The sequence below is a fragment of the Oratosquilla oratoria genome, chromosome 15 (assembly GCF_046742065.1).
Source record: "Oratosquilla oratoria isolate Oo_2021 chromosome 15, ASM4674206v1, whole genome shotgun sequence".
Taxonomy (NCBI): domain Eukaryota; kingdom Metazoa; phylum Arthropoda; class Malacostraca; order Stomatopoda; family Squillidae; genus Oratosquilla; species Oratosquilla oratoria.
In genome coordinates this window covers 68,646,286-68,665,499 of record NC_134791.1, presented here as the reverse complement: position 1 = coordinate 68,665,499, position 19,214 = coordinate 68,646,286, and the positions used below count along the sequence as shown (strand labels likewise).

Sequence of the window (19,214 nt, the reverse complement as noted above, 5' to 3'; positions counted from 1 at the left end):
TATTTTGTTAGATTATTATCTCTGATTATATTTTATACTGAAATATTTATACCAATAGTCTGATGAGTTTTCATTACCCCATTCTACTTTGCTGTGGCTTGGGCACTCTGTATGCCCTTACAGTTAACAAGTATCTTTCCAGCCTGAGTCATAACATTGGTCATTGCCTTTATTCATTTACCTCTATGGTTGCACTATTAGTGGTATTATAATACAGCAGTGACTTTATATTTTATAATGCAAGTAGTGTGATGCAAATTACATATGGCAGCTGATGCTGCGTGCAAGAATTTGAGTCTTACTGAAGTGGTTAGAGTTACCTTCAGTCCACAGAAACCCACATTTGTAGTACATCTCATCACCTTACTTTTGCCCACATATTCAGCTTCCATTCACTCTCACAAACACTGCTTCAGGTATATCAATGACCAAATGATAATAGCCCAGTATAGCAACTACAAAACAGCTGCCAAGAACACCCAAAATATTTAGGTAAGCTAGAACTGTGACTGGAACAAAACAGGATGGCAGCCTCCCCTCTGAAATTATGAGTGACATTGCTTACTTTAGACAACCATGAATCAAAGAAACATCCAGCAGTCATATTGAATGAGCCAACTTTCATTGGACAAAAGCTCAAAATCCCTTGGCTTCACTTAAACACATGACATTCAGCCACCACATCAAGACTTAACAGTGAAAATAATCAATGCATTAAATATATTAAAATCAGTAGCAAGCACAGGTTTTGGTCAACAGAAACATGAATCGCATTATACAAGCAGCTCACAAGAAGCATATTTAACAGTATCTCATTCCCTACAAACAAGAAAACAAAGATACCCAAAAACTACTCAAAACAAAGTATTTATGATTATAACTGGATATATTAAAACCAACCCAGTGGAACTTTCACACCCAGAACTCAGATACTCCCATAAAGCAGCACATGAAAATTATAAACACAAAGTTCTATGTAAGAGTCCTCAATCATGCACATTAAACTCATCACGTAATGTGAACATAAGCAACTAAATAGGCCTGAGAGAGAGGGGATACACCACACCAATATTATTCAAACACAACAGCCTACTGCAAGAATCTTGGAACATATCCATTCATAAACATGTACACATGGATCACAAAACAATTACAGACCAACATGACACTGAACCTAGCTCCTCCAGACATCAATCCAACAGAAAAATGTTTCCTACAACAATGAAAAACCACACTGACATAATTGTGTTTGGGCCACCACATCTGGCTTTGAAACAAAATATGCCCATTTACAGGATCAGACTGCCCCAGGTGCAATTATCAAAAAGAATATCTCAAACAGCACTGTCCAAATCCAACCTTACCCAAACAACACAAAATCTCTTCCCATATCAGGTTTTTTGCTGTTGGCAGTTACCTGGGAGCTGTGGATCTTAAAAAGATATGGGGCAATAAATTGATTAAGGCGATAGCAAATATTTTTTATAAAACCATAGGAATTTGTGACCATGTGTTTATAGTTATTGCATGTGGGGAGCAAAACTGTATTTATTTATTGAAGCTTATAATTTGCAGGTCGATGAGGATTATATCCAAGATAAATTTAATCTGACAGGACTGAATGAACAAGTTCCTCATTATCGGCAAGCTCTAGATATGATTCTTGATCTTGAACCAGGTAAGTCCTAAAGTTAACCCTAGCATTTGATATTTCCTTGATATATTGTGCAAGTACATATATACATATACCAAGGCTTTTTACCCCTTACAAGGGAGGTAGCCAAAAAGGTAAAGGCATAAAATCATTCCCACCCATTCCATCCCTGAATACACCCCACACCCCTCCACCCTCCCTCTTATCTTAGCACCTCCTGGATGACTGGTCATCCCTGCACCTTGTCCACTGCCCTAGGTCAGAAGCAGTGTCGCCAGACACAGCACATCCACCGCAAGGCCGCTTCATTAAATCAGCGACCCCCCCCCCCTTTCCATCTCCCCACGCATAAGAGAAGACAGGGAGAAATCCCTTTGGGCTGCATCAAATTTTGCTCACATATACTACCTCACCCCCCATCCCCCTGCCAATTCCACCTCATGCATCACATCATCCATATACAACCATTCTCCATTCACCCGTCTTCTGTCCTCTCCCGTCCTTCCTCAACAGACATTCCCCTCTTCCCCAAAGCCCCCTTCACCCCACCCATCCACCTCATCCTAGGATATCCCCTCATGTTCACTCTCTCCACATCTGCCTTCCATACCTCTTTTACTAGTCTTTCTTCACTCATTCTTTCCATGTGTCCAAACCATCCTAATACTCTTTCATCCAACCCTATCTCCCAACACCCTTTCCACCCCTGTTCTCCTCCTCACCTCATTTCTCACTCTATCTACCCTAGTAACCCCTATCATACTTTTCAGACATTTCATCTCAGACACATACAAACTCCTTCTCTCTTCCTCTCTCATGTTCCATGTTTCTGCCCCATACAATCCTGTTGGCACAATCACCCATATAACCTCCCTCATAGCATCCATTCCCAGATGTCTGTTTCTCATTACACTTTTCAATCCACCAAGGTATTTACTCGCTTCTCTCAATTTATATTCTACCTCCACCCTCACTCCTCCTTTTCCTGCCACATTCACACCCAAGTATCTAAAATTATTCACTTCATCCAGTCTTTCATCCTTAATGCTCACTTCCAGCCTGCTATCGCTCTCTCCCCTTGTACATCTCATCACCTTACTTTTACATACATAAATATACTAAGGCTTTTTCCTCCTTACAAGGGAGGTAGCCAAAAAGAAAAAGGCATAAAATCATTCCCTCCCATTCCATCCCTAGATACACTCCACTCCACTCCACCCTCCCTCCCATCTTAGCACCTCCTGGATGACGGGTCATTCCTGCACCTTGTCCACTGCCCTGGGCCAGAGGCAGTGTCGCAAGTCACAGCACATCCACAGCAAGGCCGCTTCATTAGATCAGCGACCCCCCCATGCATAAAAGGAGAAGACGGGGAGAAATCCCTTCGGGCTGCGTCAAATTTTGCTCACACATACTACTTCACCCCCCACCCATTCCACCTCATGCATCTCAACATTATCCATATACAACCATTCTCCATTCACCCGTCTTCTGTCCTCTTCCGTCCTTCCTCAACAGACATTCCCCTCTTCCCCAAAACCCCCTTCACCCCATCCATCCACCTCATCCTAGGACGTCCCCTCATGTTCACTCCCTCCACATCTGCCTTCCATACCTCTTTTACTAGTCTTTCTTCACTCATTTTTTCCATGTGTCCAAACCATCCTAATACTCTTTCATCAACCCTATCTCCCAACTCCCTTTCCACCCCTGTTCTCCTTACCTCCTCATTTCTCACTCTAGCCTAGTAACCCCCATCATACTTCTCAGACACCTCATCTCAAACACATTCAAACTCCTCTCTTCCTCTCTTATGTTCCATGTTTCTGCTCCATACAGTGCTGTTGGCACAATCACTCCTTCATACAGTCTCCTCTTAGCATCCATTCCCAAATGTCTATTCCTCATTACACTTTTTAATCTGCCGAGGCATTCACTCGCTTCTCTCAATCTACATTCTACCTCCACCTTCACTCCACCTTTTCCTGCCACATTTGCACCCTAGTATCTAAAGTATCTATCACTTCTTCCAGTCGCTCTCCCTTAACCCCTTCCATACGGTGCCGCATACGTAGGCTTCATGAGGAGCAAGTGGATATGCGAGGCTGCCATATCGGCGTCTTGATTATATTTATTGTAGTTGCCCCTCCGTAATGACATACTCTCTAAACTGTCTGTAATCACATTTTCTATGGTCATAAAAATTCACGGGTGAAAGAGAGAACGATCGATATAAGCGGTGACTATATTTTATGATGCGAGTAATATTACGACACGTCATACGGCTGGCATCAGCTACTGCCCGCGAGATTTAAAGCCCGTACTGAAGAGGTATGCCACTTACACCCCTTGTACATCTCATCACCTTTTACCCACATTTATCTTAAGCTTTCTTCTATCACACACTCTCCCAAACTCTGTCACCAACTTTCTCAATCCCTCCTCCGATCCTGCCACAAGTACAGTGTCGTCTGCAAACAACAGCTAGCTCACCTCCCACTTCTCTCCATTTGATTTAACCATCTCCAATCCCTGACCCACACCCTTGCATTTACCTCTTGCACCACCCCATCCATGTACAACTTGAACAGCTAGGGACACAACGCATCCCTGACGAAGTCCCACCTTTACCTCGAACCACTTACTCTCTCCATTTCTTTATCCTGACACATGCTCTACTACTCTCATAAAAACTCTTGACAGCTCCTAGAAGCTTTCCTCCTATCCCGTATATCCGCAAAACCTCCCATAGTGCCTTCCTGTCTACCCTGTTGTAAGCCTTTTCCAGATCCATAAAAGCCCAAAAAACATCCTTCCCCTTTCCTATAGCTTTCTCACATATGTCTTACCACAAAAATCTGATCTACACAACCTAAATCCACACTGTTCCTCACCAATTACCGTATTTTCTGGTGTATAGTGCGCGACTTTTTTCCATTGGAAGGGCCTAAAAATGGGGGGTGCGCGTTATCCGGTGGTGCGAATTATCTACGGCCTACGATAAAAATTCTGTGGCTGTGTGTAATTTTTTTCACAACAACATGACGATGTTGGCCGTCACAAAGTCGGGAGGCACACTTCTCCGTGACGTTCCGTGAGAAGAAGAACAGCCATGGTGACATGAAAGAATATGCCAGCATGGGCTACCGTATATAAATATTTGGTATAGGTAGGTATCTATCGAATCTTATTTTTCATGTTTAAATAGGCCTAAACACCATGAAACATGATCAATATTCATTATATTTGCCCATGTTCACAGCATCCTAGTTTGAATTTTTATGTTGGCTTTGCTGCTTCACTTTAGGTATGGTACAAATTCCGTTGCGGCCGTTCATAAACTCGTGTCAAACACCTGACTACAACACCCTCTTTCGGGAGTTATATTAACTAAACGTCACCTCGATGAGAGACTGTCCTATTTCACCACTATCATTGCAGGTTCAAAGCTAAAACGAAACAGTCTGTAGTTTGTTTCAGTATTGAATAAAAAATGGTAAAGACGAATTATTTCCTCAAGATATAAAATGAACATATTCTGTAAAAATCCCGAAATTTTTCTGTATATTTTACTTTCAATAAACTTTTTTTTAGATCATATTTCCTACAAACTATTTAAGCTACAAAGTAATAAGGGACCAACGCACAACATGAGTCGTATACCGGTACATGTAGTTCCGACTTTTTCTTAGTTGTGTCCTGATTGATGCCTAAACTGACACTTAATTTAGTGACAAATCAACAGATTTCCCAGCGGTGGCTCTAGCCAATGAAAAATACTTCTCCATGTAACCTCGTTCACATGATATAAATACTGTACCAAGGTAAAACTGCATTATAGACAAATGCGATCGGGCATGTGCGTTATACGTCGGTGCGTGCTATCTGTGTACTGAGATAACGAAGTGCATGGGTGCGCATTATAACCCGATGCGCATTTTAAGCCGGAAAATACGGTACTTCCTCTGTTCCTCTCCTAATCCTCTCTATCAAGATCCTCCCATAAGCCTTCCCAACTACACTTAACAAGCTAATTCCTCTGAAACTACTACACTCACACTTGTCCCCTTTTCCCTTGTAAAGTGGAACCATACAGGAACTCCTCCAGTCCTCCGGCACTCTACCCTCTCTCCAGCAAACATTAAATAACCTCACCAGCCAGTCCACCATCACTGTACCTCCTTTTTTTAGACATTCTGCATGGCATCCATCTGGACTAGGTGCCTTACCTGCTTTCATCATCTTAACAACTGCCTTCACTTCATCCTTCCTTATTTCTCCTCCATTTTCCTCACTCATCACGGTCATTTTCTTAGCACTTCCCACTGCAACTATCTTTCCCTCCCTATCCTCCTTCACATTAAGCAACTCCCTAAAATATTCTGCCCATCTTCCCCTTACTGCCTTCTCTTCCATTATCATCTCTCCATCTGCACCTTTTACCTTGTCTCTACTTGATTCGCCTCCTCTTCCTCTCCTAATTTCTTTCCAAAACATCTTTTTATTACTTTCCATATTTTCTGTTATACACTTACCCCGTCTGTGGTATTGGCTGCTTGTTATTGTGGCAAAGTAGCATGCAGTTGATACTTTAGGGTCTATATGGGGCGCCCCTACGGACCAGAGCCACACACCATTTTGTCTATGGTAGAGGAAAAAACTTCATAGAGAAATGATGACACTTATATACTACGACTGTCCCTCCATTATGCTGTCCCCCAACCCCTTGCTGCTGTCCTGTACCATTTCTCAGAGTATTCAGTTTCTGCTGTGGAGGAATTCCCTGTGGTGGGGGAAAAGAATACTGACACCAAGTATTTCCACTTGGATCGTAAGAGGCGAGAAGAAAGGGACGGGGAGTGGGACTAGGCATCCTTCTCCTTGTATCCCCACAGGGGACATTCCTAAACGAAAAAGTAAAGGCATAAGAGGGTCTGGGAGTTTTCGGAACAGGACCCTAAGGTTTGGGTCTTTTAACCCCTTCCATACGGTGCCGCCTACGTAGGCGTCATGAGGAGCAAGTGGATTCGCGACGCTGCCATATCGGCGTCTTGATTATATTTATTGTAGTTGCCCCTGTGTTTTTACATTCTCCCAAATGTGCCCTGAATCCCATTCTCTGTGGTTTTCAAAATTCGCGGGTGAAAGAGAGAACGATCGATATAAGCGGTGACTATATTTTATGATGCGAGTATTATTACGACACATCATACGGCTGGCATTGGCTGCTGCCCGCGAGATTTAAGTCCGGAGTGAAATGGTTAATGTGCGTGGATGTGGTACAGATGAGAGTAAAAGGGAAGAGATAGGTAGTATGTTTGTTGAAGAAAGATGGATGTGTTGGCTTTGAGTGAAACTAAGTTGAAAGGGAAGGGTGAGTGTAAGTTTGGGAGTGTAAGTGGGAGGTTATCAGGAGTGAAGAGAGGGCGAGGGAGGGAAGGGGTGGCTATTCTAGTAAGTAAAGAGATAGGTAAACGTGTAGTGGAGTGGAAGGAGGTTTCCTCAAGGATAATGTGGATGAAGGTGAAGCTGGGAAAGGAGATGTGGGTCTTTGTAAGTGCATATGGGCCTGGCAGTGAGAAGAGTGTAGAAGAAAGGGAGGTCTTTTGGATAGATTTAAATGAGTGCATAGAGGATTTAGGGAGAAATGTCAACTTATTAGTACTGGGAGACCTTAATGCTAGGGTTGGAAATGATCCAATTGATGGAGTGGTTGGGAAATGTGGAGTTCCAGGAAAGAATCGTAGTGGAGAGTTGATGGTGGAAATGTGTCGAGAGAGTTGATGATAGCAAATACAGTGTTTCGGAAGAAAGTCAAGCATAAGTACACATGGGAGAGGGTGGTGGATGGAAGGGTGGTAGATAGAGCATTGATGGATTATGTAGTGGTAAATAGGACTATGATAATTCCGAAGAGTTAAGGATGTACATGTGCTAAGGGGAGAGGGTGGGGCAATATCAGATAATTTTTTGGTGGAAGGTAAGTTGAGAGTGGAGGATAGATGGAGAAAGAGGAAAAGGACAAAAGGTAGGGAGGTGCTTAGAGTGAACTCTTTGAATGAAAAGGAAAAGGAGAAGGAGTACAAGAAGAAGCTGAAAGAGGAGTGGGAGGGAGTGAAGGATAGAGTAGAGCTAAGTGTGGAGGAGGGATGGGGATGGTTCAAGGAGGGAGTCACAAAGTGTGCAAGGATGGTGTGTGGAACCAGAAGGACAGGAGAAATAGAAGGAAGGGTAGTGAATGGTGGGATGAGGAAAGAAAGAAGGTTGTAGAAGAGAAGAAGCGAGCTTTCACAGATTGGTTACAAAATAGGATGAGGGTACAAAAAAAAAAAATAGAGAAGTAAAGCAAAAGGTAAAGGAGGCAAAGAGGAGAGCAAATGTGAAGTGGGGTAAGAGTATGACAGAAAATTTTGAAAGTAATAGAAAGATGTTTTGGAAAGAAATTAAGAGAGGAAGAGGAGGCGAATCAAGTAGAGAATATAAGGTAAAAGGTGCAGATGGAGAGATGATAATGGAAGAGAAGGCAGTAAGGGGAAGATGGGCAGAATATTTTAGGGAGTTGCTAAATGTGAAGGAGGATAGGGAGGGAAAGATAGTTGCAGTGGGAAATGCTAAGAAAATGACCGTGATGAGTGAGGAAAATGGAGAAATAAGGAAGAATGAAGTGAAGGCAGTTGTTAAGATGATGAAAGCAGGTGTGGCGCAGCGGGCTGGCTTGTTATATAGCTGAAAACATGGCACTGGGTGTTGCCCTCTTGCGAAGTTATGTGATGATGGGTTGGTCACTCACACGGAAGTGCAAGAAGGCTCAGCCGCTTATACATTTGCCATGTATATTTAGACGATAGAAAAAAGAGGGAAAAAAGAATTGCCTCTCTACATGAGAGGAGTTGCCATGTACATTAGAGGAGTAGATGAAAACTGAAAACATGGAAAGGCACTAGTTAAACTAATGCAGCTACAAGCCAAAATCATGAAAATATGGAAATATACAAAGAATCTGTACACAATATGTATATAAGCAAGCTTAAGAATACACCTTATATAAGGACAGATACTCTAATATAACATAAATTTGGCTCAAAAACAACTTACTGAGTTGGCTGCAAAAAAGGTCAAAAAAGGGTGTGAACACCGTGAGTTCTTAAACCATACTAAAGGCGTAGCGTCAGTCGTGATGTCACAAACGGCAAAGGTCTTCACACAACTTAATCTTATTCTAAATTAAAGGCAAACATCGTACAAATAATGGGACGTTATCTTGCAACACAGCTTGCAGACAACTTACAGAAATTTGGAAATAAACAGAAATAGTCTCTGTTCGGAATACGCTTAAAAATAAAACATTTGCAGAAACGAAACTGATACCCTTTTCAGGGGGAGATGGGCTTAAGACAAAATATATGTAAAAATGGAGATACATAGAATTATGGAAAAAGCCCCGTTACTGCTCATAACGGCACACTCCCTTCCTAATTTTCTAGGGGGAAATTACAAAGGCCTATTGGCACAACAGCACGAGCTCAGAAATGGGTCTTACATATTCATGTGCTTTATTGTTTACAAAAACTCTTACTTGGACTTTCCTGACAAAATTATCCTTGCCAGGAAATACTTTGTTTACAATACCCAAAGGCCACTGTCCTTTGGGACTCTCTTGACTCTTTAACAGTACTATATCATTAACCTTTACATTGGGAGAGGAATTAACCCACTTTCTTCTGGGTTGCAAAGAGGAAAGATACTCTTTCTTCCATCTCTTCCAGAATTCCTCAGCAAGGTGATGTACATGCTTCCACTGTGACCTGTATATTGCTTTAATATCTATCTCTTCAGGAAGAGTTACAGGAATATCAATTTTCTGAGTGAGAAGGATAGACGGAGACAAAACGAAAGGACTACTAGGGTCTGATGAAACGGGAACTAAAGGTCTGGAATTTACGATCTTACACACCTGGTGGTTAGTATCGCATTCATGATGTTGCGTACCATTCCAACCATACGTTCCCATGCTCTGCCCTTGTGGGAAGCATGAGGAGGGTTAAACAACCAAGTACAACCTTGACTTGATAAAAAACTATTGACATCACCACCTTCATCAGTAATAGCAGGCAAGTTCAGTTCTTTGACGACACCTACAAAGTTCGTACCTCTGTCAGAAAGCATCAGCTTAACTGGGCCACGAATAGAGATGAATCTCTTAAAGGCGTTAATAAAGGAAGAAGTACTCAATTCATCCACAGTCTCTATATGGATAGCTCTGGATACAAGACATGTGAACAGAACACCCCATCTTTTGCTTTCGAGGAAGGAACTTCTAGTGCGCCGTGTTTTTATATACCAGGGGCCAAAAAGGTCAACTCCTACATAGGTGAATGGTGGGTTAGGAGTAACTCTGTCAATGGGTAGGTCTCCCATCTTTTGAACACATACCTTACCTCTTACTCTTTTCCAGGTAACACATTTAGAAATGACTAGAGATGGTACGTTTTCCTCCCAAAATCCAGAACCCACCTGTACGGATGGCTCCTTCTGTAATCACCCTACCTTGGTGGTGCACTGTCTCATGGTCGTGACGGATCAACAATAAGCCTAAGTGGGCTTCCTTTGGAATGATAATAGGCTTTGCAAGCATACCAAGTACATTGCTGCCTTGGCTCAATCTCCCTCCTACACGAAGTAGGCCTTTCTGGTCTAAATATGGAAACAGAGGTTCAATGGCATCAGTAGGAGATAAACAAACTTTGCTCTGCAATTTAGTCATGACAGATGAGAAATAATCTTTCTGATATATCTTAATAATGAGATCAGCTGCATCTTCTAGCTGGTTGGGTGACTTATGCTTGTTACACATATGCCAACCTGAACAACACTTGTTACCTTGTTTAAAGGAACGGGCTATATGCTTAAGGAGAGCTACTGCTCTTACAAGTCTTCTCCAACAGGAGAATTTAGAGAACCTCTGGGCTGATGACATGATTGCAGGTTTTACATTGCTCTTGTTTACACTGACAAGAGGTTCAGACTCAGCTGTGTGGTCTGGTACTTTCACTTCTTTATCCGTCTCAGGACTCACAAGAGGAAGACTTCCACAGATGGGTGTAACATCCTCAAATAGGCATGAGGGACCTGACAACCAATCACTCTGATTTAGGTTAGTTACTTCAAGACCACGGGTGGCCAGGTCAGCCGGGTTACAATCCGTAGGTACATAATGCCATTGGGTAGGTTCGGTGGACGACCTAATGTGATCTACTCTGTTACTTACATAGACATGAAATCTACGCCTTTCATTGTGAATATAACCTAAGACAATCATGCTATTAGAATAAAAATGCTTTGCATCTAAGTTTTTGTCTAAGTAATCTGTGATGGAATCACTGAGATTAACTGCCATTACTGCAGCACATAACTCTAACCTGGGAATAGTATGACCATGATTGGGAGCTACTTTAGCCTGTCCCCTCACAAAACACACTTGGTAGCTTTTGGTGTCACTAAAAACCTTAAGATATGATACGGCTCTTACTGCTACTCTGGAGGCATCTGAAAAGGTATGAAGCTCTATCCTATGAGCTTGAGACAAAGAAATATTAGCGGACTGACAATTTGTGCTTATGTCCTTGAGGTTCTTTAAGGACGTTAGCCATCTGGACCATCTGTTCTGCATCTTAGCTGGTATGGGTTCATCCCAACCACACTTTAGGTCAGTAATCTCCCTCAGGAGTAGTTTTCCCACTGTTATTACTGGAGCTAAGAAGCCCATGGGATCAAACAGACTATTTACAACAGACAGTATACCTCTTTTTGTTACAGGTTTTTCTGAATCAGTAAATTTGTACACAAAAACATCCCTTTGGATATCCCATAAGAGACCTAGGCATGGAGTCAGAAGTTAGGTTCAGCTCTTGAAGGTTATCAGCCAGCTCACTGGTGGCAAATTTAGACAGTACTACTTTACTGTTGGAAGTAATCTTGTGCAAGCGTAAACGTCCTCCTTCTTGGAGTGCTGACTTAGAGTCTTGGATTAACTTGTAAGCAGTCTCTGCATCTGGCAGAGATGCTAACCCATCATCAACATAGAAATTGTTCTCTATGAAATGACAAACTTCAGGAGAGGCATTTTCTACAGACTTACGTAAGCCATAGGTGGCAATGGCGGGGGATGGAGTATTTCCGAAGACGTGTACAGTCATCCTGTACTCAATTAACTTTTGATCAGGGTCGTTATCCTTGTACCAGAAGAATCTGAGGCAATCTCTGCTCAGTCTTCACTTTGAAGTTGTAGAACATTTGTTCCACGTCAGCTACTACTGCTATAGCTTCTTGACGGAAACGTAGAAGGATCCCAAGAATGCTGTTCATCATATCAGGACCCGACATCAGCATGTCATTTAGGGAAAACTCTGTGGACTTAGCAGAAGAATCGAACACAACTCTGATCTTGTCAGGTTTCTTGGGGTGGTATACCCCAAACACGGGAAGGTACCAACACTTCTGATCAGACTTCAATGGGGGTTCAACTTCAGCATGCCCACGATCTAACATCTTTTGCATGAAGGCCATCATATGCTTATGTTTTTCAGGCTTTGTGCTGAGACTACGATGAAGAGACAGTGTACGGTGCCACACAAAGTCTCTATTATTACTGGTGGCTACAACATTAGGACGGAAAGGTAGTGGCGCGACCCAATGGCCACTTTCATCCTTCCGGAATTCTGTGTTCATGACATCTAGGAACTTCCTGTCTTCAATTGACAGGGCAGTCTTGTCATCATCTTTGGTTACTTTGAATAAATCATCTTTTACTTCAGAGACATGAATCTGGTTATCACATGGTGCAACTATGGAGGGACGCCTATCATGCACAAAGGACGTCTTAATATTGCTGATGACAGGAGGCACACAAGTGCCGTGGAGACACACTTCTCCAATGATTGTCCATCCCAGGCTTGTCTGTTGAGCTAGGGGGGCGTTGACAGGTCCGATTCTCTGGTCAAAAATGTAATGGGCTGAAGGTACATCTTGACCAATGATGAGTAAAATCTCGGCCTCAGGGAATAAAGGCGGAATATGTTCAGCAAGGTCGGACAAATGAGTATAGCCACGAGCTATGGCAGGAGTGGGTATCTCTTCTCTCACATTGGGAATGCTGTCACATTCCACTAGCAGAGGGACATGTACCTCTTGTGAGTTATGCCAGGACATGATGATGTAATTTCTGGTGGTGCGCCCAGAAGCACCCGTTACACCTGCACAGGTAGCTAGACGGTATGAAACCCTTTTACTCTGCTTATCAAACAAGTCGAAAAACTCAGATCTTGCTAAAGAGCAATTGCATTGATCGTCTAGGATGGCATAACACCACACTCCGAGCTCTGGCTTACTCTCAGGATAGACTTTCACCAAGAAGGTCTTGGCGCAGGACTTACTCATGGAGGTGGGGTTACTGCAAATCAAGGTGCATTTTGAATTGACCGCAGCCTACTCCCCTCCATGAGTCTTGACTACAGGAGTAAGAACATTAGGAAGTGGCACTTGGTTGGTTGCAAGGAAGTGAGGTGTCTTACCTTGAGCAACCTCCCTTCCATGCTGTGTTACAGCTTGAGTAGGACTTCTTTTTGCCCTGGGTTCATCGTAGTGTAAGGCAGACACATGAGTGGAAGCTTTACAGAGCTTACAAAACAGTGTTTCTTTGCAGCTGGAAGAAGGATGGTCATCTTTGCAACACTTATAACACATACCTTTATCACTTAGGAAATCCTTCCTTTCGCTTACAGACAAGGTACGGAAGGCCTTGCAGAAATTTAAACTATGCACGTCAGAGTTGTGATAAATACAACCCCTCCCTTTCCCTGCTTTACCTTGATCAGTGGAACTAGCAGCATTAACAGACATGTCAGCAGTGGTGGTCGTCTTAGGAGTCTTACTACTGCCAGGCAACTTGGTGTCAGTCTTCTTCACACGTACTTGAGGAAGCCTGAAAGAAGGTGGCTTCTCTGATTTCATAGACCTGTCAGCACTGAAGTTATGGATGGCAAAACATGGATCATTCTTGACCCTTGCCATCTCCTTCACAAACTGCACGAAGAAGGTGAAGGGTGGATACGGTACACCGTAGGTGGTCTTGTAGTTCATGGCCTTGCTAATCCACTTTTCCTGTACATAGAATGGAAGTTTAGCGACAATAGGATTGATACCTGAAGAAGCATCATAATAGGCAAAGAGAGTACTGTAGACAGGGTTAGCTTTCAAAGCTTCTATCTGGGACAGGATGTCACACAAATCAAACAATTTGAATGTATCTTTAGGTGTTAACTTTGGAAAATTATCTAACTTCTTTTTAATCGAAGTCTCAACGATCTCAGGGGCAGCAAACCTGTCATTCAAGCGTTCCCAGATTCTACTGCACGCCATACTTGGGATATTGGCATTGGAGGATCTAATTGTAAGGGCCCATCTTTTAGATTCAGGACCTAGGTGCTTAATTAACAGATCTATTTCCTCCTTGCGTGAGATTTCTAACTCTTGCACGACTTCACCGAAACTCTCTCTCCAGACAGCATAATTCTCAGCAGTATCATCGAACTTAGACAGTCTGCTAAGAAATAATTCCTTTCGCATGAGAAACTTAGTGAAATCAACATAATTGGAGGATGTCCCTGATCTAGGACACTTACTACAAGGAGGTTTCACTACAGGTTGTGACAGAGAAATGCTATGGTTAGCAATGGGTTGCTGTGCAGGTTGCACAGGCTTTACGTTTACTTCCTCAGTGCAAGATTCAAAGCTGAATGGAACATTGTTAACAGGCTGTGAGTTAAATTTGAAATCAGAAGAAGGTTTGAAAACAGGACTTTCAGGGTTCAGGCTTACAGGATCTTTCTGACTAGCGGAAACATCAATCATACTACCTTGCTGTTGTACATATGGTGTGTGGGTAGCAACTGTTTCTTTCAGTTGCTCCTGTTCACTGCATGTTTCCCAATCAGTTTCGGATCCTAGGTGCCGAAGTTCGGGTTCGGCTACCTCCAACTCCCTTTGCTGTTCTGGCTTGCATTTCAGCTTCTTCTCTTGACCTTTGGGCTTCCTTGTCAGCCTTTTCCTTTAAAAGCTGAACTTCTTGCTCGGCAAACTTGACCCTGATACGAGCGGCCTCGACTTTGGCCTATTGCAACAATGCTAGCACTGGTGCTACCGGAACGGCTTGACCTAACTGACTTTCTTGAACTGCCTTTCATGGATGGAGGTTAACAAAGCTCGGAGTGGTCAGTGAGGGTTAAAGGAGCTTGACTGGACTTCAGGTCACCTTGTAAAGAAGGTTCAGTGTGGTGTTCCTCTTCCGTGACTTCGACTGAGGAAGAGGATGCATAATTACTGATTACCTGTCGAAAGAATGCCTGAAAATTCCTGTCTTTCTTACTCACTAATTCAGCACGAATCCGGCTTTCTGTGATACGTTCACGCGTTAAGTATTCTAGATACTTCTGTACAGTATCCTGGTATTCACCATGGACTTTGTACAACTTAGGATCAAAATCCTTTTGTCCGAATAAGGACTGTATCTCACCTTTAAACAGTTTGATTTGGCTTTCATACTGGTCAATTATTCCTTGGTATATTTCTTGCCCTTCGGCAGTAAGAGTCCTTACTCTGTTAGAGATAGGCCTTTCATCCATACTGTGGGTGGAGGCCATAGTGCCAATGCAAGGTTAAACAATAAGAGATAAGACAGTAAATTGCAATGAAAGAAAGCAAGGAAAACTCGACTTAACTATGAATGAAGCCCGCGGAGTAAGTCGTCACTGACATACATATATAAGGAACTTGAGGTAGTAGAACTAGAATTGATTACACCTTACGGCGATTCATTCTACGTAATGCTCACTACACGTATGCTTTATACCTAATATTAAACATACAGAGAACAGGGTTAGGCAATGTAGCTTTGCCTTCAATAACATGCATATATATTAACAAAAAAACATGATGGAAACCTTGTCATGTGACGTAAACATAGTGTGCTTGGCGCTTATACATTGTTGCCACATCGACAACTGGGGACCGCGCGATCACAAACAAGGCGGCAAAGTTCACTGATCACTTGACACGTCTATACATTTTTGCCACATCGACAACTGGACCACACGATCACAACAAGGCGACTTTACTTCACTAAGCACTGCATTCGCTCACTATTAACACTCGTGAACTTGTACATGTTGAAGGGCACGTCGGGCTATGTGGCTGCTGACAATGAAGCGAGTTGAGAAGTGGCAACGGTGCACAGGGCGTCACTTCGAGCATGGGTGTGGCTACACTTCTGGCTACCTCTTTTCGCGGCACTCCCCAATTCATTCACCTCGTTGTGTGGGCGATTATCTTTGATTTTATTGGCAGGGAGCGCCAATGCTTTTTTACGCATCCTCATTTTCATTGTGGCACAGCGGACTGGCTTGTTATATAGTTGAAAACATGGCACTGGGTGTTGCCCTCTTGCGAAGTTACGTAATGATGGGTTGGTCACTCACACGGAAGGGCAAGAAGGCTCGCTTATACATTTGCCATGTATATTTAGACGATAGAAAAAAGAGGGGAGTTACCCCCTTACAAGAAGAATTGCCTCTCTACATGAGAGGAGTTGCCATGTACATTAGAGGAGTAGATGAAAACTGAAAACATGGAAAGGCACTAGTTAAACTAATGCAGCTACAAGCCAAAAACATGAAAATATGGAAAATTACAAAGAATCTGTACACAATATGTATAAAGCAAGCTTAAGAATACACCTTTGAAAAAGACAGATACTCTAATATAACATAAATTTGGCTCAAAAACAACTTACTGAGTTGGCCGCAAAAAGGGTCGAAAATGGGTGTGAACACCGTGAGTTCTTAGACCACACTAAAGGCGTAATTCTCAGTCGTGACGTCACAAACGGCAAAGGTCTTCACACAACTTAATCTTATTCTAAATTAAAGGCAAACATCGCACAAATAATGGGATGTTATCTTGCAACACAGCTTGCAGACAACTTACAGAAATTTGGAAATAAACAGAAATAGTCTCTGTTCGGAATACACTTAGAAATAAAACATTTGCAGAAATGAAACTGATACCCTTTTCAGGGGGAGATACATAGAATTATGGAAAAATCCCCGTTACTGCTCGTAACGGCACACAGGTAAGGCACCTGGTCTGGATGGATGCCATGCAGAATGTCTAAAGAAAGGAGGTACAGTGATGGTGGACTGGCTGGTGAGGTTATTTAATGTTTGCTGGAGAGGGTAGAGTGCCGGAGGACTGGAGGAGTGCCTGTATAGTTCCACTTTACAAGGGAAAAGGGGACAAGTGTGAATGTAGTAGTTTCAGAGGGATTAGCTTGTTAAGTGTAGTTGGGAATGCTTATGGGAGGATCTTGATTGAGAGGATTAGGAGAGGAACAGAGGGAGTAATTGGTGAGGAACAGTGTGGATTTAGGACAGGTAGAGGTTGTGTAGATCAGATCTTTGTGGTAAGACAAATATGTGAGAAAGCTATAGGAAAGGGGAAGGATGTTTTTTGGGCTTTTATGGATCTGGAAAAGGCTTACGATACGGTAGACAAAAAGGCACTGTGGGAGGTTATGCAGATATAAGGGATAGGAGCAAAGCTTCTAGGAGCTGTCAAGAGTTTTTATGGGAGTAGTAGAGATTGTGTCAGGATTGGAAATGGAGAGAGTGAATGGTTTGAGGTAAAGGTGGGACTTCGTCAAGGGTGCTTTATGTCGCCCTGGCTGTTCAACTTATACATGGATGGGGTAGTGCGAGAGGTAAATGCAAGGGTAGTGGGTCAGGGATTGGAGATGGTTAAAGAAAAAGGAGAAAAGTGGGAGGTGAGCCAGCTGTTGTTTGCGGACGACACTGCGCTTGTGGCAGGATCGGAGGAGGGATTGAGGAAGTTGGTGACAGAGTTTGGGAGAGTATGTGATAGAAGAAAGCTAAAGATAACTGTGGGTAAAAGTAAGGTGATGAGATGTACATGGGGTGAAAGTGGCAGTAGACTGGAAGTGAACATTAAGGGGGATAGTGCATAAATTTAGATACTTGGGTGCAAATGTGGCAGGAAAAGGTGGAGTGAAGGTGGAGGTAGAATGTAGATTGAGAGAAGCAAGTAAATGCCTTGGTGGATTGAAGAGCATAATGAGGAATAGAGATTTGGGAATGGATGCTAAGAGGACACTATATGAAGGAGTGATTGTGCCAACAGCACTGTATGGAGCAGAAACATGGAAAATAAGAGAGGAAGAGAGAAGTAGTTTGAATGTGTTTGAGATGAGGTGTCTGAGAAGTATGATGGGGGTTACTAGGCTAGATAGGGTGAGAAATGAGGAGGTGAGGAGAACAGGGGTGGAAAGGGAGTTGGGAGATAGGGTTGATGAAAGAGTATTAGGATGATTTGGACACATGGAAAGAATGAGTGAAGAAAGACTAGTAAAAGAGGTATGGAAGGCAGATGTGGAGGGAGTGAACATGAGGGGACGTCCTAGGATGAGATGGATGGATGGGGTGAAATGGCAAATGAACTTCAATATTTCTAAGTGTAGCGTGTTAAACGTAGATACAACTTAGATAACACGTTTTTAGAAAAATCTGAGTGCGAGAGGGACTTGGGAGTTCTGGTGAGTCCGGACCTCAAAACCAGGAAGCAGTGCATTAGCGCCAGAAATAAAGCTAACAGAGCATTAGGCTTCATTGCTAGGACGGTAATGAACAGAAGTGCAGTGGTAATTATTAAACTCTATCTAGTGATAGTTAGACCCATCCTTGACTATGCAGTACAGTTTTGGTCTCCGTCCTACAGAATGGACATAAATTCACCAGAATCAGTACAGAGATGAATGACCAAAATGATACATGGACTTGGAAATTTGCCTTACGAAGAGAGGCTTAGGCACCTAAACTTACACTCTCTGGAAAGACGCAGAGTGCGGGGTGATCTAATAGAAGTGTTCAAGTTGATCAAAGGCTATAACAAGGGTGATGCAAACAAGGTCATCATAATAAAACAACAGGGCAGGACTCGCAGTAATGGGTATAAACTGGACAAATTTAGGTTTAAGAAGGAAATAGGCAAGAATTGGTTTACTAATAGGGTGGTTGATGAATGGAATAAACTTAATAGCCATGTAGTAAGCGCTGAAACTATCAGTTGTTTTAACCCCTACCATACGGTGCCGCACACGTAGGCGTCATGAGGAGCAAGTGGATTCGCGACGCTGCCATATCGGCGTCTTGATTATATTTATTGTAGTCACCCCTGTATTTTTACATTCTCCCTAATGTGTCCTTAATCCCATTCTCTGTGGTTTTCAAAATTCACGGGTGAAAGAGAGAACGATCGATATAAGCGGTGACTATATTTTATGATGCGAGTATTATTACGACACATCGTACGGCTGGCATTGGCTGCTGCCCGCGAGATTTAAGTCCCGGAGTGAAGTGGTTAAGAAACGGTTAGACAACTTTATGGATGGGGATAACAGGTGGTAATGGATACGGAGCTGCCTAGTGTAGGCCTT

At 42.8% G+C, this 19,214-nt stretch overlaps 1 protein-coding gene across 3 annotated transcripts in view; it reads left to right on the top strand.

Annotated features, from left to right (window-relative positions):
• Nucleotides 1-19,214, top strand: part of CkIIbeta (casein kinase II subunit beta) — an 81,969-nt gene that overhangs the window by 40,494 nt on the left and 22,261 nt on the right. For all 3 annotated transcript variants that reach the window (XM_076199006.1, XM_076199007.1, XM_076199008.1), the window contains one exon: nt 1,576-1,678. In XM_076199006.1, the coding sequence (XP_076055121.1) occupies nt 1,576-1,678 (103 nt within the window). The remainder of the gene's footprint in view (nt 1-1,575; nt 1,679-19,214) is intronic.